The sequence below is a fragment of the Pteropus medius genome, unplaced genomic scaffold, assembly GCF_902729225.1.
Source record: "Pteropus medius unplaced genomic scaffold, Ma_sr-lr_union100, whole genome shotgun sequence".
Lineage (NCBI taxonomy): Eukaryota > Metazoa > Chordata > Mammalia > Chiroptera > Pteropodidae > Pteropus > Pteropus medius.
In genome coordinates, this window is record NW_024350325.1 from 10242181 (window position 1) to 10259548 (window position 17368).

General features: G+C 39.7%; 1 protein-coding gene across 1 annotated transcript; it reads left to right on the forward strand.

The window, feature by feature from the left end:
* Positions 1-1503: 1503 nt before the first annotated feature.
* Positions 1504-15449, forward strand: CCDC70 (coiled-coil domain containing 70). The gene is made up of 2 exons (XM_039839240.1): positions 1504-1535; positions 14701-15449. The coding sequence occupies exon 2, from the start codon at positions 14748-14750 to the stop codon at positions 15447-15449; it is 702 nt and encodes a 233-aa protein (XP_039695174.1). The 5' UTR covers positions 1504-1535; positions 14701-14747.
* Positions 15450-17368: the final 1919 nt, after the last annotated feature.

The window sequence follows — 17368 nt, forward strand, 5'->3', positions numbered from 1 at the left end:
TTTGAGAAAATAGTAGTGAGTCTGCTTTTTTATTCACAGAACTCACTGTGTGAATCTATAGATTCAAATATGCTATGAAGGATCTATTCTCTATTATGGTGGGAATGTGAAAAACTCACAAAACTCAACTACATGGAATCCCCTAGTCCTTTCACATGGCAGCCCTTCTAAAAGCTGGCGGGTCCCTCAGATATAGGAGATGCTCAGTAGTGTGCACTCATGCTAATTATGGTGGTAATGACAATTTTAGTCCATTTCTAAACTTTTTAAGTACTAAGAAAATGAAAATGTTTTGTACTCGTATTTGGTAGAAATCTGAAACGAGAAGAGATTGGGGTAGTGGGCTGGGCATAAACAGTGAGTTAGAAATCTGTTGTCCTTGTGGAAGACAGAGACAAGATTGTTTGTCTCACATTTGCTTCTGCACCAATAATAGTGATAGTAGCTCCTATTGATTCCTCCTCTCAAAGTTTAGTGATAATAAAGAGAAGGAGGAAATTAATTGATAATAACTGCCAAATGAAATTCTACACACTTTCAATTTCCAATCCAGTCGATGTATCTCAGTGGTCCTCAACCAGAGGCAATTTTGCCTCCAGGGGACATTTAGCAATGTCTGGAGACATTTTTGATTGTCATGACTTGGGGTGGGGGTGGCTAGCATCTAGCAGTTGGAGACCAGGAATGCTGCTAAACTTCCTGCAGAGCAGCCACCACAACAAAGAATTATCTGCCCCAATATGTCAATAATTCTGAGTTTCAGAAACTCTTTTATAACTAATATTCCCAGTTTTACTGTTCATTTATAAAATACTCCTTTATTTTAAACCTCTGATTTGTGTCATAATCTAACGGTTAGCCTTGTATTTATAGCTGTCTAAGTTTTTCTTAATACTTAGCACTGAGTCAGTATTTAACATTACTTATTTTCACCCCAAAGCTCCCACCTGAAGCAAGAGCACATCTTCGACTTGGCAATTGTGTTTTTAGTGATAGACTTGATAAATCAGACCATTCACTCCTAAATTAGATGTGAGGGGGACCCCAACTTATTGCTTGGTTTTGTGTAACATTAAATGTTAAATATTAACCATTTCAATACCTGCTCCTCCAAAGGCAGACGTTAACCAGAATCGTTGAATGTTTCCAACAAACATTTCAGATGCTTAGGACACAAACCCTTTATTAGCTGTGGCTCTTTATGTACGCTTTGCCCTATTTCCTCTCCTCTCCTAACTATTCCATCCTGCATGAATTCAGCGGAAATTATTGCATACCTACTATGTATCAGAGTGATCCCATCACTTCCTTATGTGAAATTTTTCAGTTCTTATGAAATGGAAAATGTCCTTCCTTTGCTCTACCACACTTTTAAAATGACCAAGTCAAAGCCACCTGCTTAGAGATACAATAGATGATACCCACTCACTGGCTGCTCGTGGCTGTCCTGACTCACCCTTTGAGCCTATGAAATCTCTTTCATAGGCTCCAGAAGCGGGGTAGAACTCAGCCACGCGGAGATCCCTGTGGTCCAGGTCTGCGTCTGCCGGGCTTCTCTTCACTCGCGGTCCCCTTTCTTTCTCCGTTTCTCGCTTCGGATTTCTCTCCTGCAGCGTGACAGCAACTCCTGGCTTTTCCCTTGGATGGGGCGGTTGTCTATCTGCCTTTCCCACTCCTACGGTCAGCTTTAACACCCTGGATTACTTCCCAGGGCCGGAAGGGGGCAGCAGAGCAGTCCCCGGAAAGCTGTTATAATTTCGTGCTGAAGTTATAATTCAATGGAGTTAGAAATTAGTGCTGGAAATCTGTCGTTTCAGTGCCCTAGCTTTAGTCTGTAGTGCAGGCTTGTCTGGCGAGCCTCATCTCACTGCTTTCTCTCTCTACGTGCTAGGGGCACTGAGGAAGAGTCCGCTGCACAGGGACTGTTTAGTAAAGAGGGTGAAGGTCCTCCAAGTGGGCTTAGGACATGAAAAGAGCTTTAAGTGCTTGAGAATTGTCATGTGGAAAGAGATTAGTGTCATCTCAGACACTAGATCCGAGACAGAGTTACAGAGAGACAGAAATGGTGCTCAGTATAATAAACTCACCATAATCACTGTCTTTGGTCAGAAACAGGCTAGGTGGAGAGGCTGTGTTGCCTGTGACAGATTAAGCATCAAGTAGCAGAAGTTAGGTTATACGAAGTGCCCGAAGCCCTTTATCAAAATGCAGATGCCAGCTTCACTTCCCAAAGATTCCAAATCTGTAGGTCTGGACTTGGGCCCAGGGATCTGCATTTTAGATCCTGCTAAGTCTCCGTGGACCACACTTTGAGAGACAGTGGAGTAATGTGACATTGAAAGCATCCTCCAACCCTGACATTCTAGGTTTTATGTTGTTTTAATGGAAAAAGCTGGTATACTTAGGTAGAGCCGAGAGGTACCTATTGTACAGAATGTAAGGAAGTATTCCTTTTTAAGGCTGACCCTGCACTTGCGCGGTCCTGAGGGTGGTGTCTCCTTAAATCTTGTGTCTCAGATGTCTTTCTTATATCACTTTAGTTCTTGCCCTGCCAGGCCTGAACCCAAGGTGACCACTTCACATCACACAGTGGGGTCGGGGTGGGGGACCTGCTGGAGAAAAGGATGGCATATGAGCCGACCTGAATCTTCTTTGTATCATTTTGCCATACCTACCCCTGAGCAAGTTGAACTGGAGTCATTGTGAGTAGGAAGGGCGGATGGGAGAAATTATGTTTTATGTGTCTATGTGAACATATGTGTGGCCTTTATTATGTTGAGGTATGTTCTTACCATACCCACTTTGTTGAGAATTTTTATAAAAAATGGATGTTGAATTTTGTCTAGTGCTCTTTCTGCATCAATTGAGGTAATCATATAATTTTTATTCTTCAAAAAAAAATTAGCAAGAATGATACCATTATTTTTTTAAATAATAGTATCGAGTAAAATTTAAGTTAAATTTTCTGTCTTGAGTGAACAAGAGCTATTGATTTGATACAAAGGTAGGGAGCCTGAGATAAGTTTATTCTTTTCAATTCTGTGAGCTCATCGATGTTGAGGATCAATTTATTTTCAATGCTCCATTCACATTCAGTAATAATAATCTCATTTGCTATTTCCCCCAGAGGCTCGAAGGTTTATTGGGAATAAAAAACATTGTATGAATCCCAAATACTGAAGGTCCCAAGGTTTTATGTAAGAATACTCCACCGACTCATCTAAACCAACTCCATCTCAACTCAATGCATGATTACTTTCTAGACACCGAGGCCAGGCACCTTACTTCCCCCATTTTCATCTCATGCAACCATACGATCACCTATTAAGTCTTTCTTTGAAATATTTTTTGTACCTATCTATTCTTCTCTGCTCCCAGCTCCAATACTAGTCATGGTTCAGATGTTCCACTGCCTCCATTATTACAGGATCATTCTGCAACAGACAGGTATGTGATCTGAGCTAAACTGCCTGGGTTCAAATATGGGTTCTACTCCTGTATGGCTTTAGGCAAGTCTCTTCCTTCCTTCCTTCCTTCCTTCCTTCCTTTCCTTCCTTCCTTCCTTCCTTCCTTCCTTCCTTCCTTCCTTCCTTTCTTGCCGTTTTTGAGCTTTTATTTATTTATTCATTCATTCATTCATTCATTTATTTATTTTTTGTTGTTTTCTATTCATTCTTTTTTTTTTAATGGAGACATTGGTTAATGAAATCGATAAGTTTAAACTGTAATTTTAACAGTAAGGCATATGTATGTTTACACTGTGTGTTCACCTCCCATAGTTAGATTTCTTTCTATCACCATATATTTGACCCCCTTTACCCCGTCTACCTCCCCCCGACCTTCCTACCCTCTGGTAACCACTAGTCTATTGTCCATGTCCATGAGTCTCTATTTGTTTGTCCTGTTCATTTGTTGCTTTCAGGTTTATATTCCTCATATAAGTGATATCATGTGATTTTCAAATTTTTCTGTCTGGCTTATTTCACTTAGCATAATTATCTCGAGGTCCATCCATGTTGTCGCAAATGGCAGTATTTCATCCCTTCTTATGGCTGAGTAATATTCCATTGCATATATGTACTACAGCTTCTTTAGCCAATCATCTCTCATAGGACACTTCAGTTACTTCTATGTCCTAGCCACTGTGAAAAATGCTGCTATGAACATTGGTGTGCAAATATCTTTTTGGATATGGATTTTCAAGTCTTTGGGGGTAAATACCCAGTAGAGGGATTGCTGAATCATATGGTAGATCAGTTCTTAGTTTTTTGAGGAACCTCCATACTGTTTTCCATAGTGGCCGTACCAATTTGCAGTCCCACCAGCAGTGTATGAAGGTTCCTTTTTCTCTGCATTCTCTCCAACATTTATTATTACTTGTCCTGTTGATTATAGCTATTCTAACAGGTGTGAGATGGTACCTCATTGTGGTTTTGATTTGCATTTCCCTAATAACTAGCGATATTGAGCATCTTTTCATATATTTCTTGGCCATTTGTATGTCCTCTAGGGAGAAGTGTCTGTTCAGGTCTTCTGCCCATTTTTTGACCAGATCATTTGTTGCTGTTGTTGTCGTCATTGTTGTTGTTGTTATTGAGTTGTATGAATTCTTTGTATATTTTGGATATACAAAAAACTTACCAAAGGCGTTGCTTGCAAATATATTTTCCCATTTGGATGGTTGTCTCTCTATGTTGTTGACAGTTTCTTTTACTGAGCAGAAGCTTTTTAGTTTGATGTAGTCCCATTCATTTATTTTTGCTTTTACTTCCCTTGCCTTTGAGGTCAAATTCATAAAATCTTCTTTAAGTCCAAAGTCTTTGAGTTTAGTTCCCATGTTTTCTTCTATGCATTTTATTGTTTGTCTTATATTCAGTTCCTTAATCCATTTTGAGGTAATTTTGGTGTGTAATGATAGACAACTGTCTAGTTTCATTTCTTTGCAAGTGGTTTTCCAGTTTTCTCAGCACCATTTATTGAAGAGACTTTCCTTTCTCCAACATATGTTTTTGACTTTTTTTCGAAAATTATTTGCCCATATAAATACAAGTTTACTTCTGGACTCTTGATACAGTTCCACTGGTCCATGTGTCTGTTTTTCTGCCAATACCATGCTGTTTTGATTTAGGCAAGTTTCTTAACTTCTCTATGCATTTATCTTCTCATTTGTAAAATGGAGGTAGCAATAATATCTAATTTGTTAATTTGTTGTGAGGAAATATGTGTAAAAACACTTAGAACAGTAACTGGGCACATAGTTAATGATCAATAAATGCTAGCTATTTTAATTATATAATTAATTTATTTTACTCAACTTTGGGCTTCTTGGCCAGATCAACATTCTTAAGTTCCGTTATATCATTGCTTTGGTTATAAGTCTTCATATGAGTTTTGCACTGGGCAGTGGCTGACTAGGTTATTTTGGATAATGTACCCTGCCAGAAGCATCCAGAAATGCTGGACATCTCAGAGATACTTAGGGAGAGTGTTTGAGGCCAAGATCTGAATAAGGAGTAAAGTCAGCAGAAGTGAGTGGCATTCGAAGCTGATTCCAAAAGTGAAAGTGTGAATGAGAAGCTGAAAAATTTGAACAGAAGTTTCAGCAATATAAAGGTGCCTATGGGGATATAAGTGTAGCTAAGTACCTATCATGAAGGAAAGGTTCTGGAAAACAGCACAGGCCTTTTTTTTTTTTTTTTTTTTTTTTTTTTTTTTTGAGGAAGGATTAACTAAAGAAGCATATCTTACAGGAATGAAGCCCAGTTTAGAATAATCCCGTTTCCTGGTTGGATTAAAGTCATTAGTTTTTCTATCTACCTGAAACAAAAATATATACTTCTAAAAGAAGACAAAAGTATGTAAAGCCTCAAGATTTTGGTGATCAATAAAAATAACCAGCCATATTTTTAAAAAAAGCTTTGACAGAAAACTGAGGAAAGATAGACAATAGAAAGATCCACAAAAGATCCAAATTTTGAATAATAAGACATAGATTTTAAAATAACTATTCTTAATAAAATGGAATTAAAAATCAAGATAGATAAATTTGGCACAAAACTTTTGAAAATTATATAAAATACTCAAATGAATATTGTAGACCTGAAAAAAAATTCAATAAATAAAATTAAAGATTGAGTGGACAAGTTAAACAGCAGATTAGACACCGTTGAAGAAACAATAGTGAACTGGAAGACAGGACAGTAGAAAACACAAAGAGTAAAGCACAGAGACAAAAGAATGGAGAATATAAAAAAGACATAAGAAATATAAGGAACCTGGTGAAAATGTTTAACATATATATTATTGGAGATGGAAGATAGAAGAAATTGAGAATAAATACTTGAAAAGATATGACCAAGAATGTCTTTAAAAGGAGGAAAATTATTAAGCCACAGATACAAGAAGTACTTTAAATCCTAAGCATAATAAATACAAAATAAATCATAGTTAACTACACAAAATAAAATTGTTAAAGACAAAAGCAAAGTCTTCACAGCTGCTAAAGGGAAAAAGGCTTACTACTTTTTTAAAAAGCAGCAATTACATTGATGATAACTTCTCAACAAAAACAATGGAAGCCAGAAGAACTAAAAGAAAATAACAACTGACCTAGAATTGTCTAACCAGGAGAGATATGCTTTGAAAATTAAGGCAGATAAGATCATAAAGTATTCTATATCTGAATAAGAAAATACTGTTGTTAGAATTTCTGTGTTGTGTATTCCCAGAGTACATTTTCTTCTTTTATATTAAAATTTTAGAACCAATGTTATGATAATATAAATTCATCAGAGACAAATGTTGATTTTGTGATCAGTATGTTTACAGGGATTAAAATTCATTTCTTATACATGTTTTGAAATCCTATTATCATACAATATTTAATGCTGTGAAGAACAGGAAATGAAAGGAAAGAAACTTTTGTACAGTGGAAACATGGTAAGAGAACCATTCTATCAATGAAATCTGTTAGGTGGTTTCAAAAATAAAGACAAAACAGAAGTATTTTCAACAATTAAAGACTGACAGAGCTCATTACAAGACCCATACTAAAGGAGACCTAAAGGTAATTTGGGGGGTAGAGGAAAATGATCTCAAAGAGAATAGAGATGCAGGAAGAAAAGAAGAGCACAAGAAGGGGCAAAAATATGTGTAATTATAAATTAATGTTGACTGTACCTAACAGTAATAGTAAAGCCTTCTTGAGTCTTAAATACATGTAGAATTGAAATTCATGACAACAAAATGAAAAAAAAGAGGAATGTAAATGGAGTTAGAATCTTCTACACTTACAGTATTATCAGGGACATAGTAAAGGTTAAACATATATATTAGATTTTAATAATTGAAGGCTGCTTATCTTAATCTTTAGAATAATTACTATAAGAATATGTAACCAATGAAGTAATAGAGGAAAATTAAATAATAAAATTATTAATCTGAAAGAGAAAAGTAACACTGAATAAGTGGGTCTAGAAAAAATAGTAAGATAATAGATCCCAAACGAAATATATATTAGTAATTATATTACATGTAAATGTAAAATAATATTATAGTTAAATAACAAATTGTGTCAGAGTGGAAAAAAATTCAACTAATGCTACTCATAAGAAACACACTTTAAATATAAGGACACTGAAAAGTTAAAGTGAAAGGATGGAAAAGATATACTAGGCACAAGCTAACAAAAGCTGAAATGCCAATACTAATATCAAAGTTGAACTTAAGGAAAGAAGCATTAATAAAGAAAAAAGTGGTATTTCATAAAGATATATCTGTCAATATGCTAAATATATATATAACAATTGTAAAAATAATGCACCTAATAACACATAAAAGTTATTAGGTGCCTCAAAGTATATAAAGCAAAAGCTGATGGAATTGGAAGAAGAAACAGATCTGCAAATGTATCTTCTCTCAGTAGCTGATAAAACAGTTATAAAAATCAATAAAGACATAGAAGATTTGAACAACAAAGTTAAAAACTTAACCTAATGCTTATATGGAATGAATTCTGCATCAAACAACTGAAGAATGCCAATTATTTTTGAGCAAACATGAAACATTTACAAAAATTGAATATACATAGGGACATAAATCAAGGCTTGAGAAATTAAAATGATTGAAATGATATGAAGTACACAAACTATATACTTGGTGCAGATGTAGACTATAGTGGAATTGAGCTAGAAATCAGTAACAAAAATGTAATTGGAAAATCCCCACATATTTGGAAATCAAGCAATATACTTATAAATAGACAGCGGGTCAAAGAAAAACTTATAATGAACATCAGAAAATAGTTTAATTGAATGATGATTTAATATGTGGCATATTCAAACATGCGAGTTGAAAGTAAGTGTTTTATAGGGAAATTAATATCCTCAAGTACATACATTAGAAAAGAAGAAAGGCGAAAAAACAATGTTTAGGACTTGTAGAATGGCTAAGTAAGGGGGCAGGATGGATTCAGAGTCCCCCAAATCCTCATTTCCAAAGAATTATTTCTATTTAATTTGTCTGGCAGTTCACTGAAAAGCTCCATCTATAGGACTTGCCTTCATCTGACCTAGTTCAACGTTTACCTTATACAAATAGCCTTATCCTCTGGGAATTTGTTTTAAAAAATAGCGGTAATTGTTTAATATTACAGTTTCCTGAGACAGTATTGCCAGCTAGAGCTAATAAGAGTCTGACCAATAACTTAGAAGGAAAAACTGAAGAATAAGACAAAGTCTTTGAAAAAGTCTAACATATTTCTGAGAATCTAGAAGGTCACATTCATGTGGCTGTGTACATGCCCAAGAAAGGCCTGAGAAGGGCATAAGTTTTCACCTCAGGCTGAGCTTGAGGCCCTGCACAAGCAAGAAGTGAAAGCTAAGTCAGAATTGTAAACTGCCTACATGAGCTTTGAAGTCATGCCACACCCACACCCACACACACACACACACACACATTCACACTCACATACTCACACATCACATAACCCCTCAAAGGAAGGGAGACTTATCAGTTCAAGGAAATCTCTTAGTTCAATCTTTAGTTGACTACTAAGCTAATCAAGCAGACTACAGTGGCCACACATGACAAAAAATAACAGACTTTTCAGAATGAGTCCAGGTAAGTCACTAAACAAAAAATAGAGGCAATAATAGCAGCAACAAAAAACAAACCATAAACCTAAGGAGGGGAATCTTATTTCTAGGACTGCTATATTATAGTTTGTAATATAATTATATTATTTAAGATTATGTTATTTAAAATTATATTGTTTTAAGTGTCCAATTTTAACAAGCACTTACGGGACACACAAAGAAATGGGAAATAATGATTCATATGTATGGGCGGGGGGAGCAGTCAGTGGAAACTATTATTCCAAATTATTTTGGTTAAAAACTGTCCCTGGAAAAGTTGACCTTTTCAGATGTTGGACTTCCTAGACCAAGATTTTAAATCAGCTATTATAAATATGGTCAAAGAACTAAAAGAAACCATACTAAAGAATTAAAGAATTAAAAGAGAGCATGAGCACTGTGTCTCATCAAATAGAGAATATGAATAAAGAGATAGAAATTTGTAAATATAGAAAAGAACCAAATAGAAATTCTGGAGTTGAAAATAAAAAATAGAGGGGCTCGACAGAAGATTTGAACTGGCAGAAGGAAGAACCAATGAACTTGAAGACAGGTCAATTGAGATTACCCAGTCTAAACAACAGGAAAAAAAAAGAATGAAGAAAAATGAAAAAGGCTCAGAGACCTGTGGTAAGTCATCATGCTACTAACATAATAGGAGACTTACAAAGAGAGGAGGGAGAAAAAGAATACATGAAATAACAACCAAAACTTCTCAAATTTGATGCAAGGACAACTGCATCAAATCTGCATATCCAAGAAGCTCAACAAGTTCTAAGCTGTATGAACTCAAAGAGATCTACATCTAGACACAGTCAAACTCAAAAGACAAAGCGAGAATCTTGAAAGCAGCAAGAGAAATGATTCACCACATACAAACCCCACACTGAAACATGATTGCCCAGAAGCCTACTTTTGGACACAATCTAGGTAGAATGTGATGTAACAATCATTTGTCCATCATCAGCAGTGTCACCCCATAGATGAAGTCAAGATGGATGATGAAGAAATCTTTCAAGCCTTTCAGATTCTCTCTCCACTCCTTAATGTCTCTTATTTGGGGCCTCATCTTGGTCCCCACCGCCTTGTGAGTCAGGACTGGGAAGGGACAGAGGGACTATTGCGAACAGTGTGAGGGGAGTCTGTGAAAACAACATCACTAGGGATCTGACACAATAATGACTGCCTGCCCTCTGTGGGCTACAGGACTTGCCCAGTTGGCAAACAGCTAAGCAGTAAGTAACTGATGGATTTAGATTGAATAGTATTGGTTCTAAGCATAGAGTTACATATAACATTTCCCTTAAAAATAAGTTCCTAGTCTTGAAGTATATAATATTGGAGATTAGGCATGTTTCTTTGATTCATGATTTTAGACCTAGATAGATACACATTTATTATTTTATATTGTACTTTATATCTAAGTACACAACTATATATTTGATATTGTACGTATCTTTATCTCTTATCAAAGATAATTTAATTGGTAATGAGGAAAACTTAGAGATAAATTCTTTTCTGACATTCTAACCCAGGAGACTGTCATTTGTTCAGCTGACATTTATTAAACACCTATAATGCACAGACATTGTGCTAGATGCTGGATATAGTGACAAGAGACCAAATGTCCCTTTAGGGACAGAGGAACATATGCTCAGTCTGAACTTGGAGGAGTATCAGGAGAGGCTGCCTAGAGGGAGTTACTCCTCATGCGAGTCTCGGTCAGCTAGGTGAAGTGAAGTGAGTGTAGGCAAAGCTATCCAGTGAGAACAGCACAGAATAGAACTAAGGAAGACTTTCATGCTTGAGGAATGCCATATGGCCAAAGTATAGGCATCAGGGGAGGGGCTGAAATATAAGTCTAAACTGGTGTGTAGGGGCAGATCACGATTGTCTCGGCATGCCACCTTACGAAGATTTCAAATGACACAAAATAGTAATTATAATAATTCTTATTTCCTGTTGATTGAACACTTGCTATGTGCCAGGCACTGTGCTAGGCACTCAACATACCCAATTTTTTCTTCACAGGATCCCTATGTGGTAAGTACTGCCTCATATGGATAAAGTACATCCATATGGGAAAAGGATTCCACAAAGAGCCTGGGAAAGAACAGTCAGGGAAGCGGGAGGAGAACAGGACGAGCTGGTGTCGTAGAAGTCAAGGGGGTAGGAGTTTTAAAAAGGATTTATGTCAAATGCTGCCTAGAGGTCAGTGAGGATAAAAAACCAAACTAGCAGGTCACTGGTGATCTTAACAGGTACAGTTTTAGTGGAATAGGAGGCAAAAGACAGATTGCTATAGGGCAGAAATGGTGATAGTGATTGTTAGTTGCTCTTTGAGAAGACTATTCAAGGAGAAGGCTACAACTAGGTAGAGGGAATTAGAGGATTCTGTTTCTAGTTGATTGGTTGGTTGGTTGTTTTTAAAAATATAGAAACTTGAGTGTGTTTGTGTGCTGAGAGGCCACAATGAGCAGAGAGAGAGAGGTAGAAGGCCCATGAGTGAGGGATTGCTGATGAAACAGTTGTGAGGAGATGGGAAGAGGGCCTGGCCTGGTCTAGGAGCCCAGATAAATGGACATGCATGCCATGAGGGTGAACTGGAAGCTGTAAAAGTTTGAGCCCATGGGCCTCTGTTTTCTCCACAAGTAGGAACCCAGATCCTCTGAGAACAAGAAGAAATCCCTGAATATTTGACTTGTAATACATTTATTTCTATAATACATTTGTTCAACAAGTGCCATAAACAGATTTCTCCTGCAGCTGCCCAAGTGGGGCATTAGATTTAGGGGGAAAATCGTTTATGGTGATCCTGTGGTGCTTATTGACCTACAACTTGTAGTTTTTTCTATTCCCAAGTAACTCTGTGGACTGAGCCAGCTGCTCCCAACTGACTTCTCCACTCAGCTCTGAGGTTCTCTCCCGGTCATCATGAATGCAGGCACTCTGGTCTTGGTGGAGAGTGGTCCAAAAAGGAAAGCCTGCTAACCACAATAACAGTGACAGACCTGCAGAAGGTGTGAGGCCATAAAGAGAGCCTGAAAATAACTGCTTGGGATAAACTGGACAGTGTAAATGTAGAATTGGGCGATAATCAGTGTCTATGGCAAAAGGAATTTATTAAACTGCTTCAGTGAGTTCTCTAGATAGTGCAAACATTGCTCACAGAGTAAGAAATAAAGCCTAAGTGTGATTTGTGAAGGTGGTTATTTTCAGTGTTGGAATATGTCTAGGAAACGCTTCAGAAAGAAGTCAAAAGCCTGCACAAATGCTTCCTTTCCAAACTGGGGACAGACAGATCTCACACATGAACAGGGACTTTTAAAAATCTTTTGTTTGTTGAAAATATATAGTTATTTTCTTTAGTAATAACTTTCAAAGTTTTTAAATTTGCTGTTAATGTGGGTGTCTATATATTTTCCTTCAGCAGTAGAGTTGTATGAGAGAGTTCATTTAAAATTAGTGACAAAGTTACTAAATATCATTGTTACCAATAGGCCCAGTGCTTGATACACACACACCGTTATAATGAAAGTATGAGCCTGATGGTGTTTACAAGCACTATTGCTTGCCCACATAACACACTTCTAAACATGACTTTTCAGCAGTCTTGACCCAGGTTTTGAACTTATTAAGTCTCGGTTTTCTCAGCTATAAAATGTGGTTAATCAAGGTAGTATTCTGTCTCACAGTGTGGTTGAAAGCATTGAACAGGCATGGTAGGTAAAGTGCTCAACATGAAAGGGCTGAATAAATGAGCAAGTAGTAATTGTTATTACCGATATTATCATTAGAAAGCTGATTGTTATCAATAGCTATCCTGCAACTCTAGTTGACCCTGAGGCTTTGCTCATAGAATTATTTAAGGGTCTGCTTGTTGAGGGTCTGCTGTGTGTTCTCACAGCGGAAAGAAATGTGGGGACTTGAAGAATGAGGCACTTCCTCCCACCTTAAGATACTAACAGTTACTCAAATAGTAAGACTAAGACAAATAAACATAATACAACAGAAAATCCAAGTTCCAAAATTCAATGAAATTCAGTTCAGTTCAATTACTTTCTATATGCACAGCTTTATATAAGATGCCAGGTTACAGGAATGGCAGCAAGGCTTGTCCACATCTAACTTCGACCAAGCATGACAAGGAGTGTGCAGACAGGTAGCATGTAGGAGGTGGTAGTGGTGATGGACTTTGTCTGGAGCACCCAAGTAGCTTTCAGAGAGGAAAGATGAGCAGGAACTTAAGCCCACAACCGGGGAGAAAGGTAGTCTCGACAGAGGATATAGAACGTGCCCTGGTGTAGAGGCAGGAAACCGCAGGTCATGTCCAGAGAACTGAATATAGCTCATTATTACTGAATCTTAGATCTGGAGTTGAGTGAAGACTGGGAGGAAAAGAGAGAGACAAGCAGGAGTTAGTTGCAGATGGCCTACCAAGGCGTTTGGATTTGGGCTGTGGGGTCTTCGAAGGTTTGTGAGCAGGTATGGTGTGATGGGATAGTGTTTAGAAACACACCTGGGGTGACAGTGTAGGGGCAGATGGGAGGGTAAGATCAATACCAGAGAGATCAGTCAGGCTGCTACAGGCATCCTGGCCTGAACGGGCCATGGCCAAGGAGGTGGAGCAGGGGCGGGGTTTCAAGAAATGTTACGGCTCTTGACTGGGGGCACTCGATGACTGGATACAGTCTGGTGAGGGAGAGGAGGGTGTCGAGGAGGAGCTCCGGGTTCTGTTTGCATGACCAGGTGGATGGTGAGGCCACCAGCTGCCCACAGTGTAGTCACCATCTCTTCACCACACACACACACACACACACACACATGCACACACACACACACACACATGTGCATGTCTTTTCTTCTGCCGCACTTTCTGCCCCAAGGTCAGAAAATAGACAAAGGAGAAAGCCCAGAAGTCTCCTGAAGGGGCTTGTGTTGCTCCACAGTGGGGTGCTTGGCGAGGCCCACAGAATGAGGTCAGATCCTGGCAGCTGCTTCCGGAAAGCTCAAAATAGACATCAATGCCCTTACCATGTGTACTCACTCCTTGTCTCCCCAGCGTGTAAACCACTTTCCCATGCCCTGACCTTCCGGTCATCCTTTGACCTACCTTTGTAGTTATTGGAATTTTGTAGACAGTTCTGATAACTGACATCTCAGATATACGGTAATTTGGAGATTTCTCATTCTCCCTCCCTCTCTCCTCCCTTCCTTCCCTCCCTCCCTCTCTTCCTCCCTCTTCCTTCCTTCCTTCCTTCCTTCCTTCCTTCCTTCCTTCTTCCTTCCTTCTATTCCTTCCTTCCTTCCTTCCTTCCTTCCTTCCATTCTTTTTGAGAACCACTGTCCTTGTTGGCTAAGAGTCTATGGTTTTAGCCGCCTTGAACTTGAATGTATTGACCACCTCTTCAGCTCAAAGCCATGACCAAAGCTTGTCTCTCACAAACATCACCAAGGGGACAAAGAAAGAAATGGTTGCTTTTTCCCAAATCAAATGGTACAGAGCCAAGGGTTTGTCCTCTGGCAAATGATACTCACGAATATTTTTTTTTTGGTGCCCTTGCAGGGTTTGACCAGCTAACCTGGACTTGACCAACAGCCCTGTGATCCATCATGGCCAATCCACCATTCTGGCTGCCTAAGAATATATTTCCCTTTAAGGTGAATAGATGGATGGGGCTTGCTTGTTTCCGGTCACTGGTGGCCCCCTCACCCAATATTCGCCAGAAGAAACTAATTCACAAGTTGCAGGAGGAAAAGGCTTTTCGCGAAGAGATGAAAATCTTCCGTGAGAAAATAGAAGACTTCAGGGAAGAGATGTGGAATTTCCGAGGCAAGATCCGTGTTTTCCGGGGCCAGATCTTGGGCTTTTGGGAAGAGGAAAGACCATTCTGGGAAGAGGAGAAAACTTTCTGGAAAGAGGAAAAAGCTTTCTGGGAAATGGAAAAATCTTTCCGAGAAGAAGAGAAAACCTTTTGGAAAAAGTATCGTATCTTCTGGAAAGAGGATAAGGCCTTCTGGAAAGAGGACAATGCCTTATGGGAAAGAGATCAGAACCTTCTTCAGGAGGACAAGGCCCTGTGGGAGGAAGAAAAGGCACTGTGGATAGAGGAGCGAGCTCTTCTTGAAGAGGAGAAGGCCCTGTGGGAGGATAAGAAGTCCCTTTGGGAGGAAGAGAATGCCCTCTGGGAGGAGGAAAAGGCATTCTGGGTAGAAGGTGGTGGCTATATTGCTGAGGAACAGATACTCGAAGATGGGCACCACGACGTCAATGGAGGGCCACGATCCCTGGCCTTCTGCCGAGGCAGGGCATGAACAGAGGGCGAAAGGCCATGGGGTCCAGACTCTGCTGGATTGGGATTCAAGTCCAGGATGACCCCATGTACTAGACGAAATACGCACTTATCTGTCTCCTTGCTTCAAAAGATCTAATAAAGCCTGAGGAGAGATTTGGAAAACCAGCTTCCTCAAGGAAGGCCAGCTACATTTTTCCCAGCTTTTGTGATTCTCAAAGGTTGTATTCCCATCTTCCAAGCTGTGCTGCTGTCGGTAGAGCTTGGTCCTTGGTAGTTCACCATGAGCCCAGCATGTGTGAGTGTGATAGAGACTGTGGCTCTCCTTAAGAGTCAGAATGGGCGTGAGGGAAAAGGGAAGCTCAGACGTTGCCAGCTAGAGACACACAGGAACAGAGGGGCTGAGAGAGCTTCGCCACTGTCACACTGTGGGGCAGTCATTCCTCCTCCACTCTGGGCAGTCTCGGAGGCCTGGAGTGGGCTGACAGCTTCTAGAAAAGGCCAATATGCTGTTAACGATTTGTTTATGCCTTGTCCTCACCTGGAAGGTGATTTAGAGCATACAGGCAGATCCCCTAGTTGTCCACCCGCCCATAGTTCCAGGTTTCCACCAAACTTCTTCAATTGCCCATTCTCTGTAGCATGAGAAAGGGGGTGCACAAAAGTACTTCCTTTCCCTGTTGATAGAGTCAAAGTGGGCCATTAGAATGATCTGGAAGGTGTAAGGAAGTCCTTTCTGTCCCATATATCCCCATTCAGACAGGTCTTACTGTACCTGCATTTATGCATTAACAATTCCTTACTTGGAGTTTCCCTCTTTCCATTCATTTAAAATTGAAATGCCCTAGAAAGGTAATGCATTTAAATGAATGTACATTAATGTGGTCAGCAATTTACATGATCAACTTCCCTTTATTAGGTCGTCTATATGGGCATTGGTATGGACATGGCGAGAAGAGGGGTAGTAAGAAATACTGAGGCAAGCATCTCCTGCTTTCCCTTCTCTTAGGCCTGGCCCTCATTGTTATTAATGCATCAATTTACCTTGGCTTTGTGCATCCCTTACTTCTTCACAAACAGTTTTACATTCGCCAACTCATATAACCTTCACCACAATGCTGTGGGTCGACAAGGAAGGTACGTAAACCCCTTGTACAGCTGAGGAAACAGATTTAGTGAAGCAAAGTGACTCATATGGCTAGGCAAGTAGCAGATGGAAGGGCCAGGACTAGAACCCACGTGGTCTGCCTCTTGGTCCCATTTCGTCCCTAATACAGTCCTAGGTCATGAAACATGGCTTTAAAATAGCTCAACGAATAATGGCATCAGGGCTAGAAGAACTTAAAGTGCTTTGGGGTGGTAGTGAAAAGATGAGGAGAGGAAAGGACATGGTCCCCCTAGTTGTGCTGAATAAACAGTCCCGGTCATAGGAGAGTGGGCTGACTTCAGGGGCAGGCAGGCCTCTGGGCCTCTGCATTCCTCTGGGAATGTGCGGATCTTTGCAAGGCCTCTGATTTCAGGAGCCAGGGCCAGGGCAGTGGGAGCAGTTTGCTCCTTCATCACATACCCAGCCTTGCCTCCTCAGCTCCCAATGAACCCTGGGCAAAGAGGTTAACAAGCCATGGGAACAAGAAGCTGGTGCAGAGAATCTGATTTCGGCGGGAGGCAGTGGGGGCCCCTCACTCTAGATGACCCATCCAGTGGTTGGCACACAGGGTAGCAGGACCCCCAATGCAGCAGGAGCTGTAGATTCAGCTATCCCCCGTGATTCCACCCCGAAGAAAAGCAAATAGAAGACTGCTGATCTTATGCCCAAGGAATGTAAGCCAGGTGGAGGTAGGAAGTGGGAGCATGCAGTGAATCGAAAGACTCCTCTTGCAATCCTATAGAAACCTCTGGGAGAGACGACTTCATTTGAAGAAGGACTGGCGGAGCTGCCAA

What these genes read in the sequence shown, in the direction of transcription:
- CCDC70 (XM_039839240.1), top strand. Translation starts at nt 14,748, where the DNA reads ATGGCCAATCCACCATTCTGGCTGCCTAAGAATATATTTCCCTTTAAG.